The following is a 20,092-nucleotide window of genomic DNA, read 5'->3' as shown; positions in this document are numbered from 1 at the left end:
ATTAGGTGCATAGATCCTGACAATTATCAAACTTTCGCCCTGCCATTTGATCTGTACTGCTATAATTCTTCCTTCTTCATCTTTGAAGATTTGTTGTGCTTCAATTTTACTTTGGATGTATAAAACTACCCCTCTTTTCTTCTCTTTATCTGATGATATAAATTCGTTTCCTAATCTTTTGTTAATCAAAATTTTCCTGTGTTTATTTGCAACATGTGTCTCTTGTAAACATATAATGTCCAGTTTTTTCTTTTTTTAAGAATTGTTCAATTTTATTCCGTTTTTTCTCTCATTCATCCCATTAATGTTCCAATTCCATAGTTTTAGTGCCATATTGATTTCCAATTAAATAAATTTTATTTATTTTTTAACTCTTTTATAATTTATCTGTATCTTCTTCTTCCTTTTCTTCTTCATCTTCTGTCTTTTTCCCATTCTCCTCTTCTTCTTCCCCCGATTCTGATTCATCCTTGGCACCTGCTCTTTTGACTTCTTCAGCTTCCTCTTCTTCTGCTTTTAGTTCCTTATACCTTCTGAGAAATTTTCCTGTTTCTTCTGGACTTGTCAATCTGTGCTTTTTAGTTTTGTAGAAAAATGAAATTCCCTCCGGGAATTCCCACGTGAATTCAATTTGTTCTTCTTAAGTACCTGCACCATTGGTTTATATGGGTCTCTTTGTTTCAGTAGTCTTATTGGTATGTCTTTAAAAATGATTATGTAACTTCCATCTATATATAATCTTTTCTCTCTATTCTTCTGTAATATCAGATTTCTCATTTCTCTGTCCTTAAAAGTAATTAAGCAGTCTCCTGGAAGTTTTCTTGTTTTGGATGTTCTTACTCTCATTCTAAATGCATGTTGTACTGTTTTAGCTACCTCTTCTAATGGTAACTCCATCCATTGGGCTAATTCTGTTATCAATCTTTCTTTGATATTTTCATTCTGTATTTCCGGGACGGCTCTCAGCCTCAGATTAATTTCCCTCTGTCTCAGTTCATTCATAGCAATCAAATCTTTAATTTCTTCTTGAGATTTGTTTAGTTCCATCATCTCCACTCTGATCCTCTCTTCCTCTCGCTTCACTTCCTTCATTTCTTGTTTCGTCCTCTTAAAGCCCTCCTCCAGTAAATGAGTTCTCTTAGATACCTCTTTTATTTGCCCTTTCAGTTCGTTAACTCTCATCAATTTTTTTATCCATTTTCCCAATTTTATTGTCCACTGATTCTAATTTTGATTCTAAATTCTTTTCACTCTGTTTTATTTCAGCAAACATCCTCAAAATTTCTGCTTTAAATTCTGCTTCTTGTTTAGACCCTTTCCTCTCTGCAGGTGTCCCCCCATCTGCTCCCTTCTTTTGCTGGTGTGACATTTTTCAGATTTTATATTTAACCAACTTAGTATAAAATATATAGTCAAATTAGTAACCTAAATAAAACAGAAACAATCTTCTTGCCACCAATTAGGCTATTCCACCAGATGATTAGTTCGGGTATAGACCAAGCAGAATAATGTAAGATGATATTAATCTTCTTGCCACCAATTAGGCTATCTCCAAATAGGTTTTTGCAAATTAATCCACAACTGTCTTCAAGGAAGAGTAGCTAAAAGTCAAATTAAATCCGCCCAAGGAAAAAGGAGTTCCAAAAGAAAGAAAAATATCTTAGTCCAAAAGAGAGAAAAATATCTTAGTCCAAAATTATATCCAATTGTCAACCCTTTCCAAAATTTATCTAGGTGTCCAATATCCGGAGGCAAAGTTCGTAAATGCAGAAATTTTTTTTACTGATTTCTATAACTGAAGAGGCACTTGTCACTTTCAGATGTTATGTCTCTCCCCCCCAAAAAAGAAAGGAAAACTTGAAAAACAAAATGTAATGTCTCATTCCCACCACTAGGGTTGTATGTAATTTACCACTTTAAAAGTTCCAATTCATTTAAAAAAAAAGAAAAAAGAGAAGAAAAAAAGAGAGAAGTTCCAATACTTATATGTCTTAAGTGACAAGAGAACTAAGTTCTTCTTTAATAATTAAGCTCCAAAACAAAGATTTAAGAGTCTTATATTCTTTGTCTCCGTAATGCTGCAATGCTACGGACCCAAACGAGTCTTAACAATGGAGTCGGAAGCTCCCTTTCCGTTTCAGAGCTCTTTGTTCTTTGTTCTTTTAAAAATGAAAGTAGTAAACCGCAACCACCCTCTGCTTTCCCTTCCGTAACATCGAGGGCTTCAAAAAAAAACCCACTATAATCTTCACTTTCTGCTCCCCCTTTGGGCTTTAAAAATCCTTAGCTTGTAACTTCTTAAAGAGTTACTTTTTAAGAGTTATGGGGTAGAAGGGAAACGATAACCTCTAGCGGCAACTTACTTTCTGTTTCCAGCTCTGCGCACTGCGCTGCGTCTGTGTTGATTCCAGATGACAGCCGAACTCCTCACTTTTATATTTATACTCCGAATCCTTCCTTAGTCTGTTTCCTTCAAATTTATAATCCAATTTGGTTCAGATTTCTTCTATTTTGAGAATGAAGTGCTCCTCTTGCAAGCTCGGGGCTTCGCTATTTGGATATAGAAAATGGCTTCCCTTAGCCCGCTGCCCGCTCCGCCGTTCCCTTCGCCCCTTTTGGGGTTACCTGACGGCCGTGTGGGTTGCTCCTGGCTTCGCTGGGAACCTGTTCCTCTAGATATCCCCCCAGAGGTTAAATTTGGGGGCTACTGCGCCCTGTAGCACCCCTTTTTATCCAAAATAGCACGGGACTCACCTCGCGGTAGAATCCCCGCTTGCGGGAGAGTCACGCTCCACCGGAAGTGCCCTTTGTGGAAGAATTCATGACATTAACATTTACAAAATATCATAATTTGCTGATAGCTTCCATCAGCGTAAGTCTAAGTCCCAAACACAGAAATACCATATTGTCTCTCTCTTTGGGGGCTGTACTGTTTTAGGATATAAATGGATTATTTCATATTTGATTTTTTTCTCTAAGTCAAAAAGTTTCTGCACATAGAAGACACACATGTCAGGGGAAATAGTGGAGCAGAACCCTTTTCATGGAAAAGGAACCTCCTGCAGTCAGGAATATTTTGACATTGGGGGGGATATTCAGATATGCAGTTGAAGTACAGGCGACTCAATTTATGCTGGGGTTACATTTTGGAGTTAGCACATAAATTCAAAATTGCATATAGTGAAAACACATGGCAGGCAGGATTCCCAAAATCTCCCCCCACCAGACACCCTCCCCCATTTCAACCCCCTCTTTAAAAAATAGACATTTTTTTGCCAAGTGGGTAAAGCTGAATGCACACAAATTAAACTTGCAGAAGTTGCAGAAGTTGAGAGGTACCTGTACCGTACATATTGAAATGTAACATTCCCAGGAAGTACTTATTACCCGATTTATTTGATCATTTAGATCAGCCATCTGTGGTTATCCAAAGGTTTATCAACTACTTACCAGCTTCTGGGACGAATAATACTGTTTTTTTATCTCAGACTGTGAAATCAACTGCCCAGTCTGTTTATGGAAGTACTGTAGTTAAAATTAATACACAGAAAATGAGGAAGAGTGCCAGACCAAGCATGCATAAACATGGATATGCCGTAGTGCTTGCTTTTCACGATGTGCTAATAAATAGGCCCTGCTTATCCCTGAGTATTTGAAGGAGCTTAAGATATTATGGCACCTTATGGATTTGTAAAGACTGATGCCTCCTAACAACCCGAGAACGGCTTAAATCCTTATGTCATTGTTTCCGCCACACACAACTCCATGTTTATGCAGTGTGGACATTGTAGTAATAGATTATTACTGGATGGGTATACAGGGATTTGCCCACTTCTGAGTTAGGGGAGTTGGAGAGCCTTTGGCCCCAGCCCATTCCCAGTGGTCATGGATGAGATGAGAGATGTAATGTAGCAACTTCTGGAGGCCCATAGGTTCTCTACCCTTCAATTAGTCTGTTGTTGTTTATTAAACATGCATACCCCCTTCATGCGAAGATCACAGGGTGGTTCACAACATAAAAATACAAAATGAAAGCACAAAATACAAATAAAACAAAAGCAAACCAAGCCAATAACCCCCCCCCCCATTTAAAAGGCCATAACATGTTTATCTGCCCAACGCCTGGTTGAAGAGAAACATTTCCTCCTGGCGCCGGAAGATACGTAATGAGGGTGCCAAGCGAGCCTCCTTGGGGAGAGCATTCCACAAACACGGAGCCACCACAGTTTTCAGTATTGTAAGTTGAGTTTGTGTTCTGAATGTGTGCTTGTGTGAGGACATTATCATAGAATTGTAGAGTTGAAAGGGACCCTGAGGATCATTCAGTCCAACCCTATGCGTTGCAGGAATCTCAACTAAAACATCCATGACAGATGGCTATCTAACTATCTAACTTCTGCTTTAAAATCTCCAAGGAAAGAGAGCCCACAAGGGAGTCCATTCCACAGCTCTTAGCATCAGAATTTTTTTCCCGTATGTTTAGTTGGAATCTCCTTTCTTGTAGCCAAGACATCGGTTCTTGTGAAAATGAACTAGAAATTGTTCAAAGTTCCATTCCCAAATGAAAGTTCACCTTACGCTTATAAGGCAGTTGTGGGAACTGCTTTCAGGTGCAGTTCAGATATTTTTGAACTGGTTCAAACTAGTTTGTTCCCAGCACTGGTTTTGCTTAACCGGCTAAAATTTCCTTACTAGACCAGACCAAAGCTTCATCTAGCCCAGTGCTGCTCCCGGAAATGACAAGTTAGATGCTTAGGGAAAGTCTCCTGCATCTTGTATTCATGGGTCTGACAAATGTCAAATGGCATATTCTCTGTGAATTTGTTGAATCCTCTTTAAAATGTTTTTTTTTTTTAAAGTGGCTGCAAATTCCATAAGCTTGACGGTGTGTTGAGAAGTACTTCCTTTAGACTTTCTTGAACCTATTGTCAGTCAGCTTCATTAGATTATTTTTGCCCCAAAGAGGCAACAAACATGATGAGCTGTGTAGTACATACAAAAGAATCCACACCCCCCCCCCCAATAATCATAAGGCACAAAATTAAATTTTGTTAGGAGGGGAAAAATCCTCATCTAGTCCCTGGAATGTGACATTTCATGGGTATAATAAGGTTAAAAACATTATAAATTGAAACTCTCTAAATCCTTATTATGCTCTGTACTAAAGCTTCTGTTTTACATAATACTCTTATTTCAGAAGGCTCTTTGTTTTTGCAGACTAAAATCTAGCCATTCTCTCCCATAGCGGAGACCAAGGGAGTCAAAAACACCATGAAAAATCCAAAGGTAATTATCGGAATAAAAGAACCTGGAAGTAGATCACAGACTTTGGAACGTTTTCAAGGGAATTCTGTTGCAAGTTTTATGTTGTTTGAAATATTGCATGTTATTTGTGGCAACTTCATTCTTTTATACATGCTCTTTCCAGAAAGGTAGCTCTCAAATTGTAGAAAGGGAAACAGAAAGGGAACCAGACTGCATGAGGAGCCTCACAACAAAATGCTGTCTGCTTATGTGTCTGAAGGTCCAACCACCACCACCTCCAAAGTTCTCCATTCCCAAGCAGGAGGTTGGACAGAGTGATTGAACAGATGAGAGCTGGCTGCCAATGGAGCAAGAGGCAGGGCTGGCTGGCTGGAGGGCAAGTGAATGGGCAGTCCTTTTCATTCCCCCCCCCCCCGCCATCCAGTTTCCAGTTGTTCTCTCAACAGTCAGCCAGAATTCTGTGGGTTCTGAGCATGTTCCCTCCTCATTGTTGCCCCTTAGCGATTTCCTTTTTAAGATTCTTTTGATACTTCTGAAAACCTCATGATTACCCTGAGTCTATTGATACCTCCCTCTTATGCTTAGCTGTTGCCATTTTGGTTGCGTAAGCAACAGCACAAGGAGAATAGAATCATATAGGATAACACATTGCAGGTTGTTGCAGAACAAAATGCCAGCTGTAAATGCATCTAGGATCTCTTTAGGTCCATGCATATAGGTAATGGCTGTCCAAATGAAGTATAGGTGGTTGTTGGGGAAAATGTTCCTAGATGCTGCTTGCTGGTTTTTGTTCATCAAAATGATTATAGTAGACCTTGGCCCAGTTTAGACACCTAGGCCTTCAGTAATGTGTTTTGTATGGTGGGGACGGGGACCAGGCACCAGGAGTTTATATGCTTGGGACAGTGTTGCATACAAATGCCTAATATGTAGGAATCTACCCAAAGGGTTGGAAAGGATGTCATATAGAGGAGGGAGAAAGGTTGTTTTCTGCGGCTCCAGAGAAGCGGACACGGAGCAATGCTTCCAAACTACAAGAAAGAAGATTCCACCTAAACATTAGGAAGAACTTCCTGATAGTAAGAGCTGTTCGACAGTGGAATTTGCTGCCAAGGAGTGTGGTGGAGTCTCCTTCTTTGGAGGTCTTTAAGCAGAGGCTTGACAACCATATGTCAGGAGTGCTCTGATGGTGTTTCCTGCTTGGCAGGGGGTTGGACTCGATGGCCCTTGTGGTCTCTTCAAACTCTATGATTCTATGATTCTAGGTCACAGGCCTCTAGTGTACTGTGCATATGTTTGTATTCATGATCACTCACCTATAGGCCTGAAAGCATGATGAGTGCCAAAACCCCATAGTCACCTTTGACTGGACTTAACCGTCCTTTACCTTTCCTTTATATGTGCTAGGGATTGAGCTGGAGCCAGAGGAGTCATAGGCTGTTTCCTTATACCAGGTTAGCCTATTTCTCCATCTCACCCAGTATTGTCTACTGGGTTCCATCTCCTGATGCTTTTAACCGCAGGTGCCAGGAAGTGAATCTGGGAACTTCTGCATGAACAAAGCATGAACTATGGCCCCTGCTAAAGGAAGAGGGGGGGGGGGGAGGATGGCTGGAGAATGTAGACAGTGATCCTGTTACCTCTCACACGGCTGATCCAGCACTCTGCCATTTGAGCTAACTCACCCCTGTACCGAGACAGAAAAAGAGCTTAAACTAGAGGCAGGTGTGTGGCAGGAAGAAAGTACTGCTGTGTTAGTTGGGCAAAGATCATGGTACGTACTGATACAGGCCTGGCCAATGCAAAGGCTTTCTGCTACCTGATAATCTTCTGTTTGGTTCTGTGTTTGGTTTCTGATGCCAGAGAACTTAACATTCTAGTATTCACTAGAGCACACTGCATCTTCTGGTGCAGGCCCCCGGAGAGGAGCTCTTTTTATTGCTGCACTGTGCTGAGGTAAGCTAAGGTTTGGCTTAGCTGGTCGTCCAAACGAGGACTCAAGGTTAAGCTCACCTCAGTAACCACAGGCTGTAACCAAGAGTTGTTCTCAGGCACAGCACACGGACAGTGAGGGGACAGCTTGACCAAGCGATCTGGTTGGGATAACACTCTAAGCCAAACCTTGGAGGAATTCAATCCTGTGGAGGTTAGTCTCATAGCTGTCAATGTTTCCCTTTTTTTAAAGGGAAATTCCCTTATTCTGAATAGGATTCCTCGCAAGAAAAGGGAAAGGTTGGTAGCTATCCTTAGTCTATGGCTAATGTGGTGAATCGGTAATAGTGCTTGTGATGTCAAAGTTGAAAAGATTCTCAGCTTCAGTTGTCAAGGCTTTGGTTGCGTATATGAGAGTGTTCATGTAATATGTGTGATTAATACTTGAAGCTCCCTTTAGACTGCCTGCACAGTTTAGCCAGTTAGCTCATCCCTTTTTGGCATTTGTTCAAATCACAATCCTATCATAAATGGGATTTAAATGAAGCTCTGTATACTATTTGTGGCAACTCTGTGTAACTTCTTTCATCACTTTGAAAAAACTGCAGTAGATCTTACTGCAGACATCAGAATACTGACCGTATGGTGTGTGTTTTTAAATTGAAGATTCAGCAAGTGGTTTTAATTAAAGAGAAGGGATAGCCAAGCAGGATCTGGTAAGAGCAACACAAAATGCAAAAGGAAAAAACAAAAACCGAAGCTAAGATTGTGAGGTGTAAATAGTCCCACTCTTCTTCCAGCACAGAGGCACCTCTAGCATTGTATGTTCTATCTTGGATTTTAATTGTGTTGAAATTGTGCAGCCAATCTTTTCTAAAAAGCGTACGCATGGTACACATAATAAAATAAACAGCTAACACAATTGCTTTTCTATGTGAGTGCTGTGCACTCATATATATTTGCTTTTTAAAAGAACAAGGGCAGATATCAGGGAGGAAAGGAAGAGATCTAAACTTAGGAGAAAGCTGGTGTCAGCCTTGCAGAAATGGAAGATGTGAAAGGAAGTAAGATTAAGTTAATTCATGATGAGCACCGAAGACTTGTTTTGTGGGTGCTGGGAAAATGAGTGAGGTGGGAACAACTATTTAGACAAGCCCACCTAGATGCTTTAGAAAGTTGAAGTGAATTTTAATTAGTATTGTAACTTTTTTATGTTTTAAAGTCCGGTTTCTCAGTTTTATTGTTTTATCTTTCTGTAAACCACTTTTTACAATCAAGCAGTGTATAAAATGTCATGAAATTTAATTAATTAATTAATTAATTAATTAAACAAGTTACATTTTCCTACTCCCAGAAAGGGCAGGTTTTGCAGTGAAAACAGAAGCTTGTGAACATTTGGCTTTCCTCTAGAGGAGTTGGTTCTCAAGCTAGTTTTGAGAAAGGCAGCTTTAGGATGAATATTGATCATTTCATGAAGACTGTTTTATTTACTTCCCTTCCATGAAACATCCCAAAACTATTTAACAATAAACGTCTAAACAATTAAACACACACTCCCTCCCAGACTGCTAGTTTTGGGGGGACTTTAACATCCGCCCTGAGGCAACTGGCTCTGGGTGGCTCAGGACTTCATGACTGCCATGGGGCTTGTCCCAACATGTCCCCTGTCCAGCTGGGCCAGGGAGGTGATTAATACATCGTTTTGAGAGGGGGTTTGGCTGCCTGCATGAAGGAGGTAGTGGTAAAATCTTTCCTCAAGAAACCCTCCCTAGATTTGGAGGATCTAAGTTATTACGGGCTGATTGCCAACCTCTTCTTCTTGGGCAAAGTTCTTGAGCAGGTGGTCACAGAAAAGAACCAGCCTCTCTGGGAGGAAACTGATTTTCCAGATCCATTTTCGTCAGGGCTTAGGCCTGGTTTTGGCACAAAACTGCTTTGGTTGCCCTGTAGGATGACTTCTGTTGTGGACCCCCCTTCCTTGGAGGTTTTAAAGCAGAGGTTGGATGGCCATCTGCAAAGGATGCTTTAGTTGAGATTCCAGCATTGCGAGGGGTTGGACTAGATGACCCTCAGGGTCCCTTCCAAATCTACAATGCTATGATTCTATTATCTTATTTTGTGATTCTATTATCTTATTTTGTTCCTGTATTCTGATGAGGACAGGGCTGTTCTTAATTTACACACACAAATCAGGTGTGCTGAGCTGTTCATTTAATAAATTGAGCTTTTTTGCAGTCACTTCTTTTTCTTTCAGGAAATGGGAAAGCACATAAACCTCTCCATACTGCCCTGATTCACTTTCAAAATATTGCCATCTGTACACTCTCAGTGCAGGCCATGTAATATAAATGGACTACAGAGATATGCACTTGAAGTAGAAACTCTTAAAGATTACATGCTGTACTCAGTCCAGCACATCTGTTCAGTTCATATGCTGTGTGTGCCATTCTAACTTAAAACACACACACAGAGAGAGAACAAATGGTAATAAAAAAGTTGTCTCTTATAAGGAGCTGACATTTGTTTGCCACAGGGATGCCATATGATTGTGAAGATCAGCAAGCCTGTTTGGTTGGCTATATTTCTGTGGCCAAATATGAACTACTGACTTTCCATGAGTTACTTAGGGAGAAGATATTAAGTGAACTAACTGTTCCCTCCCAACTTTTTGGGTCTGATATCAAACCTGAACTAGGCAGCCACCTAGTGGCTAAGTGGTGATTGTGTTCTTGTTTGTTTATGTGACTGTTTATTTATGTCAATATTTATGCCACATTCTCTGCCATTCATACAACACCCACAGCAGTTTATGAAACAAAAGGAAACAACTCCGTACTCCAAATAATCTATAAAGCACACATCACAGTGTGGTTTTTAAAATCCATGCAGTTAGGAAGCCATGCAACCATTTAAATCAGCACAGATCTGCCCAGAGGAAAAGCTTTTTGGGGGGGAGTGGAGGCAATTAAAAAATAATGACCTGGGACCTGACCCACTCCATCTAGGGAGGGCCTTCCATAATGATTCCGCTAGAGATAAGCTGCAGCCCTGCTCCCTCTCAGGGTGTTTTTGCCAACATCTAAGGAGCCATGGGAGCTGTACAGAAGAAGGTGCTCCCTGATTTATGCTGGCCCTAGGCTGTTTAGAACATACTGAGGTTGCCATTTTGGCCACCTTGAGAAGAAAAAACACTGAAATGTTGAGTTTTAAAGACAGACCAAGAAACCATCAGGTACCAGGAGGTCTCCAACTTTTACACCAAGCCTTACAAGATTGTTGTAAGAATTGCAATATAATATATGTAAACAGCTTTGGACTATTTCTATTATTTTTGTTACTGCACTCTCATATTGTTATCCTTTTGAATGTTTGATCTTCATAGTTTATTTCATATATATATATATATATATATATATATATATATATATATATATATAATTTAGGGGCAATTTAAGCACATATTCTAGCAAGTTTCTCCAATGTTTGTTTTCCAAATGTAGCATTCACATGATACGAAGACTATTGATGATAGTGGTTTGTTTTCACACAGTCAGGCTATTGTGTAATCGTTGCAATCATTTCATGGGAAATGTAGCAGTATGAATGTCAGCTTTATTTAAAATACAGTGGGTTGATAAATTCCATTTTTTATCTGGAACCCTTTGAAACATATCAGTTACTTCAAAAACAATATGGGTCTGATCCTGCCAGCCAGCTCATGTTGAATGCAATTTATTCAGGTTAAATTTTATGTGAATTACTTAATTGGAACAGAGGACTTATGCCATAGCAGGTGATGTGGTATAAAGTACATCAGCAACTAGCAGGAAAAATAAATTAAATTAGGTTAGAACATTAACTAATAACCAAATAGCTGCTACATATGGCAGTTCCCAACGTTATGTCACTTTCACACACTTAACTCTGATCAACTTAGAATATTCAGAAGAAGAAAGAGGCAGCTCTCAGAGAAACTTTGTAAAAAAAAGACATTCACTTAGAAATTATCCAAAGCAATGGATTTCCTGGTACTCTTCTGCTTACTCAAAACCAGTTGGCTTTCATTGAGACTGATGGGCTTACAGAAGTAGGTGTAACTTATTTGTTAATATGAAGGCCATTCTGTACACAAAAGTATCATTGTGTTGTTCTGTTTCCAGGTCAATTAGACTTACTTGACCTGATGTTTCTAAGCATATATGAAGAACTGACAGAAAGTGACGTTAATGTTCTTTGTATCCATACAGCATATCAACAACGATCACATACATGGGGAGAAGAAGGAGTTTGTATGTCGATGGCTGGATTGTTCTCGAGAGCAGAAGCCGTTCAAGGCTCAGTACATGCTGGTGGTACACATGAGGAGGCACACGGGAGAAAAGCCACACAAATGCACTGTGAGTCAACAGCCCCAAATCAAATCACTGGCCCCACTGGCTTGTTTCCATTTCCCTTTTGCACAAACGTGATTGGCAGGTTTTGCTGCCTTATGAAACACTACTGCCTAAAATGTGGCACTATGCACAGCAGTGAAATCAGTGCTGGAACCAGTGATATTTAACTTAATCTTATGTGATCTTAAAGTGGAGTGGCTAATCGGTTGTCATTGGACTACAATTTTCATCATCCCTGCTTAGTAGGCATCATCCTGACAAGTCGCCCATCCCTGTGCCAGAAAGGTGGGCAGTGGCACAGCCAGATGTTCAATGACATTGCATTATTCAGCATGGCTGAGCAGGCGGCAAAGGAAGTTTAGAAGATCTCTCTGAACATGTGTGCAGCAAAATGGCATTTGAGATTTAGTTGAAAGGGAATATTGTAAATGACTTTAAAATCAACATGCTACTTATATTTAAAATGCACTCCACAGTACTGGTTGATGGAGAAAAACAGCATCTTCTCTATTAAAGACTGTCAGAATTCTGTCCTTTTGATTACATTTCATAAAACCAGCTGAAGACATGGTTTGTCAACTGGTGTCCAAAGGCTTTAGATACAGAACCAGCTATTGCAACTGATAGCCTTAGTAAAGTTTTTTTTTAGATGAGGTTTTTTTTTTTTTAAGAACAGTTCTATCTGTCTTTACATTTTAGTTTTTACATTTAGTTTTTATTGTGGTATATGTTTTTATGGTTTTATTGGGATATTTAAAAAGGTAAAGGTACCCCTGCCCGTACGGGCCAGTCGTGTCCGACTCTAGGGTTGGGCGCTCATCTCACTTAAGAGGCCAGGAGCCAGCGCTGTCCGCAGACACTTCTGGGTCACGTGGCCAGCGTGACGAAGCTGCTCTGGCGAGCCAGCACCAGCACAGCACACGGAAACGCCGTTTACCTTCCCGCTATAAAGCGGTACCTATTTATCTACTTGCACTTAAGGGTGCTTTCGAACTGCTAGGTGGGCAGGAGCTGGGACCGAACGACGGGAGCTCACCCTGCCGCGGGGATTCAAACCACCGAGCATACGATCGGCAAGTCCTAGGCACTGAGGTTTTACCCACAGCGCCACCCACGTCCTTTCTATTGGGATATTTAACAGACTATTAATATTTCTAATAAATAAATGGAGCTGTCTTCCATGAATTAATCCACATACTTGAGCAAAGCCAGTTTAGCTTTACCATCACCAAGCCTTGTGACAGTGTATTACGTAAGAATTCACTGCCTAGGAAACTTGCTTTTTGGTTGTTCAGACTCTTCTGATCACTTTTTCCATTTAGATGGAACTATAACCAAACAAGCAAAAAATGAAAATTAAGGATTTTCATATATATATATATATATATATATATATATATATATATATATAATTTTTATTATTTTTCCAATTTTAAGACAAAACAGCATACACACATCAACAAACAAAAACAAACACACAGATATGATTTCATAACCTCATTTTCATAAGCCTTCTTTCTCGGACTTCCCCATACCTCACCCTTTTTGCATCCATATTTTACAATTTTTCAGCAACCCTTTACTCCAATTAATTAAAACTTATTATCTTTCTCAATTTCATCTTATTTCAACAAACAATTTCCGCTGCAATTCTGTATCTTCCTTTCCCTTGACATTTTAGCACTCATCAATATTGTAACAGTTCTTAAGATAAGCTTTGAACTTCTTCCAGTCTTCCTCCACCGTCTCTTTCTCTTGGTCACGGATTCTGCCAGTCATTTCTGCCAATCCCATAAAGTCAATCACTTTCGTCTGCCATTCTTCCAGTGTGGGGAGTTCTTGTGTCTTCCAATACTTTGCTAGAAGGATCCTTGCTGCTGTAGTGGCGTACATAAAAAAGTCCTATCCTTCCTTGACACCAATTGGCCGACCATGCCCAAGAGAAATGCCTCTGGTTTCTTGTGAAAGGTACATTTAAGTACCTTCTTAATTTCATTATAAATCATTTCCCAGAAAACCTTCACTCTAGGGCAAGTCCACCAGAGGTGAAAGAATGTTCCTTCAGCTTCTTTACACTTCCAACATTTATTATCAGACACATGGTATATCTTTGCAAGCTTGACTGGGGTCATGTACCACCTGTATATCATTTTCATAATATTTTCTTTCAAGGCATTACATGCCGTAAATCTCAAACCTGTGGTCCATAACTTTTCCCAGTCAGCAAACATAATGTCATGACCAATGTCCTGTGCCCATTTAATCATGGCTGATTTAACTGTCTCATCTATTGTATTCCACTTCAGCAACAGATTATACATTCTTGATATATTCTTAGTATTGGGTTCTAACAATTCTGTTTCCAATTTCGATTTCTCCACCTGGAAGCCAATTTTCCTGTCTTGTTTAAATGTTTCCATTATTTGGTAGTAATGAAGCCAATCTCGTACCTTGGGCTTTAATTTCTCAAAACTCTGTAATTTAAACTCACCGCTTTCTTGTTCTAAAATTTCAGAATATTTTGGCCATTTGGATTCCATGTTAAGTTTCTTCACCTCCTTAGCCTCCATAGGTTGATAACCACCTAGGAGTTTTATTTTCCAACAAATCCTTGTATCGAATCCAAACATTATATAATGCTTTCCTAACAATATGGTTTTTAAAACCCTTGTGAACGTTAACCTTGTCATACCATAAATATGCATGCCAGCCAAACCTATTATCAAATCCTTCCAAGTCCAGAATATCTGCATTCTCAAGAAGTAGCCACTCTTTCAACCAGCAGAAAGCTGCCGATTCATAGTACAGTCTCAAATCCGGCAGGGCAAACCCCCCTCTTTCTTTTGCATCAGTAAGTATCTTAAATTTTATTCTGGGCTTTTTGCCCTGCCAGATAAATTTAGATATATCTTTCTGCTACTTCTTGAAACAATCTAGTTTATCCACAATTTGTAATGTCTGAAACAAAAATAACATTCTAGGCAATACATTCATTTTGATCACTGCAATTCGGCCTAACAAGGAAAGCTTCAGATTCGACCATATTTCTAGATCTTTCTTTACCTCTGTCCAACATTTATCATAATTGTCTTTAAATAAATTCACATTTTTAGATGTCATGTTAATCCCCAAATATTTTACTTTCTTTACCACCATTAACCCAGTTTCGTTTTGGAATCTCTCTCTTTCAACATTTGTTAAGTTTTTTTCCAGAACTTTAGTTTTTTGTTTGTTCAGCTTGAATCCTGCCACCTGACCAAAGAATTGAATTAACTCTAAAACTCTTTTTGTACTAGTATCTGGCTCTTGTAAAGTCAATACTAGGTCATCTGCAAATGCCTTCAATTTATAGTGTTTAGTTCCGACCTGAACTCCTTTTACCAGCTGGTCCCCCCTAATCAAGTTCAACAAAACCTCCAGGACTGATATAAAAAGTAATGGGGATATCGGGCACCCCTGCCGTGTCCCTTTTTCTATGGAAAGTTCATCAGTAACCACGTTATTTACAATTAGCTTAGCCTTTTGTTCAGAATATATTGCACTTATACCATTTTCAAACCTTTGACCTACCCCCATCCCATGGAGATTCTTCTTCATGAACTTCCAAGAGATATTATCAAAGGCTTTCTCCGCGTCCACAAAGATTAGGACTGCCTTCGTATTAATATTTACAGTTAGCAGTTCCATAATGTCAATTATGTTCCTTACATTATCTGATAAGTGTCTTCCTGGGAGAAAGCCTGCCTGGTCCTTATGAATCTCCTCCATTAACACCCTCTTCAGTCTTTTTGCTAAAATGTCAGCAAATATTTTGTAATCCACATTAAGTAATGATATAGGGCGGTAGTTCTTGATCTGGTTTTTTTCAGTTTCAGTCTTTGGTATAAGTGTGATGAAAGCTTCTTTCCACGATTCAGGTGCCTTTTCCCCCTCTAATATTTCATTACAAACCTCCTTAAGCGGCTGTATTAACCATTCTTTCAATGCTTTATAATATCTGGAGGTTAGTCCATATGGTCCTGGAGATTTCCCTAGTTGCATGTTTTGAATGGCACCCTCCACTTCTTGATCTGTTATTTTCTCATTTAAAATCAACATACTTTGTTGCGAAATTTTTTGTAATCCATATTTCTTAAGAAAATCTTCTATGCCTCCTTCGTTTTCCGGCCCTTGTGCATATAATCTCCTGAAATAACTCTGAAAGCAGTTGCTAATCTCATTTGGTTTAAAGATGTTCTTTCCATCCACCTCCAAACTTGTGAATGTATTTAATTTCTGTCTCTTCTTCAATTGCCATGCTAGAAGTTTCCCACATTTGTCCGCTGATTCAAATGTCCTCTGTCTCATTTGCTTGATTTTCCATTCTATCTCCTGGTTCATCAATTCCATATATTGCATTTGATAGAACTTAATTTCTCTCAGAATTTCATGAGACTTTGGTTTAGACCTCAGTTTCTTTTCTCCTTCTTTTATTTTTTCCAGAATCTTATCCTTCCTTTCATTTTGTTTCTTTCTCTTTAAAGAGTTCTGTTGTATCAGAAAACCTCGCATCACGGCCTTGCTTGCGTCCCAAATCACTCTTTTCTCAACCTCTGTCCTCAGATTTATCTCAAAGTAGTCCTTCAAAGTTTTTTGGGCCTTTTTGTAAATCTCCACCTCTCTGAATAGGGTGTCATTCATTCTCCATCTGAAGGATCCAGCTGTTGTTAGTTTCATTTCCATCTTCACTGCGTTATGGTCGGAGCATGTCTTTGGGCAGATTTCCACCTTTTTTATCCTTGGAGCCATTCCACTAGTAATCCATATTTGATCTATTGTCCATGTCATTTGTGCCTCTGAAAAGAATGTTCCCTCTCTCTCAAGAGGGTTTCTTGTTCTCCAGATATCAATCAGGTCTATGTTTTCAGTCATTTCAAAAAAGGTCTTAGGTAGTCTCCCGTCCTTAGAGACCACCTGTATTTGTGCTTTATCCATATTTGTAGAGACCACGCCATTCATATCTCCTAATAAGATCACCTTATAATCCAAATAATCCGTTAATGTCTCATGCAATTTCTTGTAAAATTCTGCCTTCCCTTCATTTGGTGCATAGATGCCCACTATCAGGAGTTTTTCTTCTTGGATTTGTATCTCAATTGCCAGAATTCTTCCATATTCATCTTTAAAGATCAATTTTGGGGCCAATTTTTCCTTTGCATAAATCACCACTCCTCTTTTCTTAACTTTGTCTGATGAAATAAATTCTTGTCCTAATCTTTTATTTATAAGTAGTCTTCTGTGTGCCCTTGTTACGTGGGTTTCTTGTAGACATATCAAATCCAATTGTTCTCTTTTCAAGATATGAAAGACCTCACGCCTTTTTCTGGGAAGGTTGAGTCCATTACAGTTCCAAGTTAAAAATTGCAGAGACATTATTAGTTAGTTACCTCCAGCTGCTCCCTGCAGCTGTTCTTCTTCCGTTGGTGACTTCAGTCCAAATGTCAAGTTTCCAAGGTCTGTGTCAGAGGTCGAGTCTAGCACTCCTTTCACAAGGTCCTCCTCGTTTCTGTCTAGGAATTGTTCTTTATCTTGCACTGTTCTTATTTTGACTTTCTTTCCTTTGAAGTTAAAAGACAAACATTGTGGAAATTCCCACCTAAAAGGTATGTTATTCTTCTTCAGCAGGTCAACCAGATTATTAAAATAAGTTCTTACCTCCAGAATATATTTTGGGATGTCCTTATAAATTTGAACAGAAGCGTTTCCAATCTGAAGGGTTCTCTGGTAATGTAAATTTAAAATTTTATCTCTTTCCTCTTTAGATCTCAGAGTTATCAGACAGTCCCTTGGGATCTTCCTGCCTTGCCTTCTGCCCAATCTGAAGGCGGTTGTTATCTTAAAATCTTCTTCCTCTAAGTTTACCTGCCAAAATTCTGATAATTCTTTTGTGAGAAAGTCCACTAGGTTGTCCCCTTCACTTTCAGGGACCAACCTAAGTCTCAAATTCTTCTCTTTCCTCTGCATCTCCCACAAAGACAAGGCCGCCTCATGCTGGTCCAACTTCTTACAGACTGGTATTAGACTTTCCTGTGTAGTTTCTGCAGTAATTTTAGCTTCTTCTGCAATTTTTCGAATTGTGGCGTTTTCTTGAACCAATTTGTTTATGGTTTCTGTATTAGATGTAATGCTTTTGGTGTTTAAGTCCAATTTTGTTGTAAGTTCTGTCAGTTGTTTGGTATTCTCCGTGCTCTGCTTAGTCAAATTTTCTAAAGATTCATTTATTTTAAGTAATGCTTGAGTCACTGAATCCATGAATACGTTTATTCCTTTCTCCTGTCCAGCTGTGCCTGTTGGCAGTAAGCCTGATATTGAGCCTCTTTTCTTTTGTGCAGCTTTAGCCTTAGATCTTGTTGTTATGTCTTCTGCGGAACCACTCATGTCCCAAGGTCGTTCCCACAGGAACAGCTCTTAAATAGCAAAATGCAGTGACTTGTTTTTATTTGACAGTCTATGTTACAACTGTAATCTTTCAGCCCTCTAGAGGGAGCAATACATTGTGTCCAATAAGCAGAAGAAACAAAGAAACCAAAAACCCTCTTGGAGAGAGGTTTTTTTAGAAACTTTCAGTCTTTTAGAAACTTTCAGTCTTCCAATTGCAACAGTAATATTTCTGTAAAGTCCCAAAAATTGTATCTATTTGAGCTCTCCGCTTTGCAGCAGGTTTTGTCAGACAGTTCCTGTCAAAGCGCTTCACCCAGGCAGTCTGTTCCCAGAGTCAGAGACAGCAGGAATTAATCACTTAAATTTCCTCTCACGCAGGTTAAGCCAAGTTTCCTTTTCTTCCCCCCCTGCTCCTGCTTGCTGGAGGGGTAGTTAGAGTTCAATGCCAAAGTTAAATAATTCTAAAGTTCAAAGTTACTTTTCCTTCAATTGCAGCTTTCCAGTTCCGTTGCTTTAAAAGCCATGCAAACCGGGGGAGGCAGACTTCCTTTATTTACCATCCCCGTTTTCAGCCAAATTTCAAATGTTTTTTATAATCCCAGTAGGTTTCCAATCCTACTTACGGGTATTTCAATTTCAGTCCAGATTTCAGGAAGGAATCGGCGCTCTCCGCTTATGGCGACGCGGCTTCACTTCACGGGCTGGGTAGCGACTCTCAGCACCGCACGATCCCCCGATGCTCCTCCGGAGCCTTTAAAAAGGCTCTTTTGCAGTAAGGGGGGGCGCAAAAAGTGCCCACCGAGTCTCCTTGTTCACAGGCTTCCGCGCCTGTGATTTTAGGGGTCCCCGCTTCGCCGTAGCGGTCAGACCCGAACTCGTGAAGCAGCCCTCTCTCCGGAGATCGGGAGAGAGCCGCCATTAAGCGCTGGCGCCAACCGGAAGTCCGAAAATTATGGATTTTCAGCCTGAATCAGTCCATGTTAGTCAGAAGTAAGTCTCATTTTATTAAATGGGGCTTACTCCCAGGTAAGCATGCAAAGGAAGGCAGACTCAGAATTGCATTACAGTGTCTAAACAACCCTTCCCTTTATATTGATGCAAGCTAGGCTTTTATCTTACATACTTTTAACCAGGGATTGTGATGGGCTCAACAAGACAAAAGAAAGAAATCTTGAACACATTGCTATTATGGCTAGATCCTGAAAAGCTGCTCTCCCTTTGATGTGGTGTTATTTCATTGGCTTATCCTCCACCCTCGCAGTCTCTACTTTCTGTAACACCAAGCGCTCAGAATAATCCATATTTGCATGTCGTCTGCAGTTTGAAGGTTGTACAAAGGCCTACTCCAGGCTAGAAAACTTGAAAACTCACTTGAGATCTCACACTGGAGAGAAACCATATGTCTGTGAGCATGAGGGCTGCAACAAAGCATTCTCAAATGCGTCTGATCGTGCCAAGCACCAAAACAGAACTCATTCCAATGAGGTAAGGAAGCACATGGGCTGTAAAATCCCCCAACCATGCACAGACATAATCCTGTCAAAAGAATTTATTGTAGAATATATACCAAGAAGAAACACCCCACAACTTTGAAGATGCAAAACTAGAACATTGCATACATTTTGAAGGTCATAAATCATTTTAACAGTATGTTTTTAAAAGGCATATTTAAAAAGCAAAGGTTGCTTGAAAGAAAGTTCCTTGATTTCTATTCAGCGTATTTCAAGTACTTGTTATTAAGATCACCACTATGTCTAATGGATACGCTTCAGCTGATGTGCCACAAACAATGGCTTGTGTTCTGCTGTACCCAGAGAAACAGCCTGTGCAACGCAGCTGATCCAGGCAACCTCTTATTCTATAAGAAAAGTTGTGTGAAGGGTGGCACAAACTTCCTTTGTGCCATGACTTGCTTGCCCTCTTGTCTACACCTTTGTCACTTCAAAACTGATGCCAAAAATACAAAAAGCAAAGCCCCACAACAGACAAAAAGCACGGCTTACTTCAAAGGCCAGCCCTTGCTTCTTCGTATTGTTGTACTACCTTGATGGGGGCTTCATTACAGGAGCTGAATGGGAGCA

At 39.8% G+C, this 20,092-nt stretch overlaps 1 protein-coding gene across 5 annotated transcripts in view; it reads left to right on the top strand.

Annotated features, from left to right (window-relative positions):
• GLI3 (GLI family zinc finger 3) overlaps window positions 1–20,092 on the top strand; it is a 260,995-nt gene that overhangs the window by 222,691 nt on the left and 18,212 nt on the right. For all 5 annotated transcript variants that reach the window (XM_079947518.1, XM_079947515.1, XM_079947517.1 and 2 more), the window contains 2 exons: window positions 11,445–11,594; window positions 19,332–19,496. In XM_079947518.1, coding sequence (XP_079803644.1) covers window positions 11,445–11,594; window positions 19,332–19,496 — 315 coding nt within the window. The remainder of the gene's footprint in view (window positions 1–11,444; window positions 11,595–19,331; window positions 19,497–20,092) is intronic.

The sequence above is a fragment of the Podarcis cretensis genome (assembly GCF_951804945.1).
Source record: "Podarcis cretensis genome assembly, chromosome: 12".
NCBI classification, from domain to species: Eukaryota; Metazoa; Chordata; class Lepidosauria; order Squamata; family Lacertidae; genus Podarcis; species Podarcis cretensis.
The sequence above is the reverse complement of the archived record's forward strand: the minus strand, read 5'-3'. Positions and strand labels throughout refer to the sequence as shown.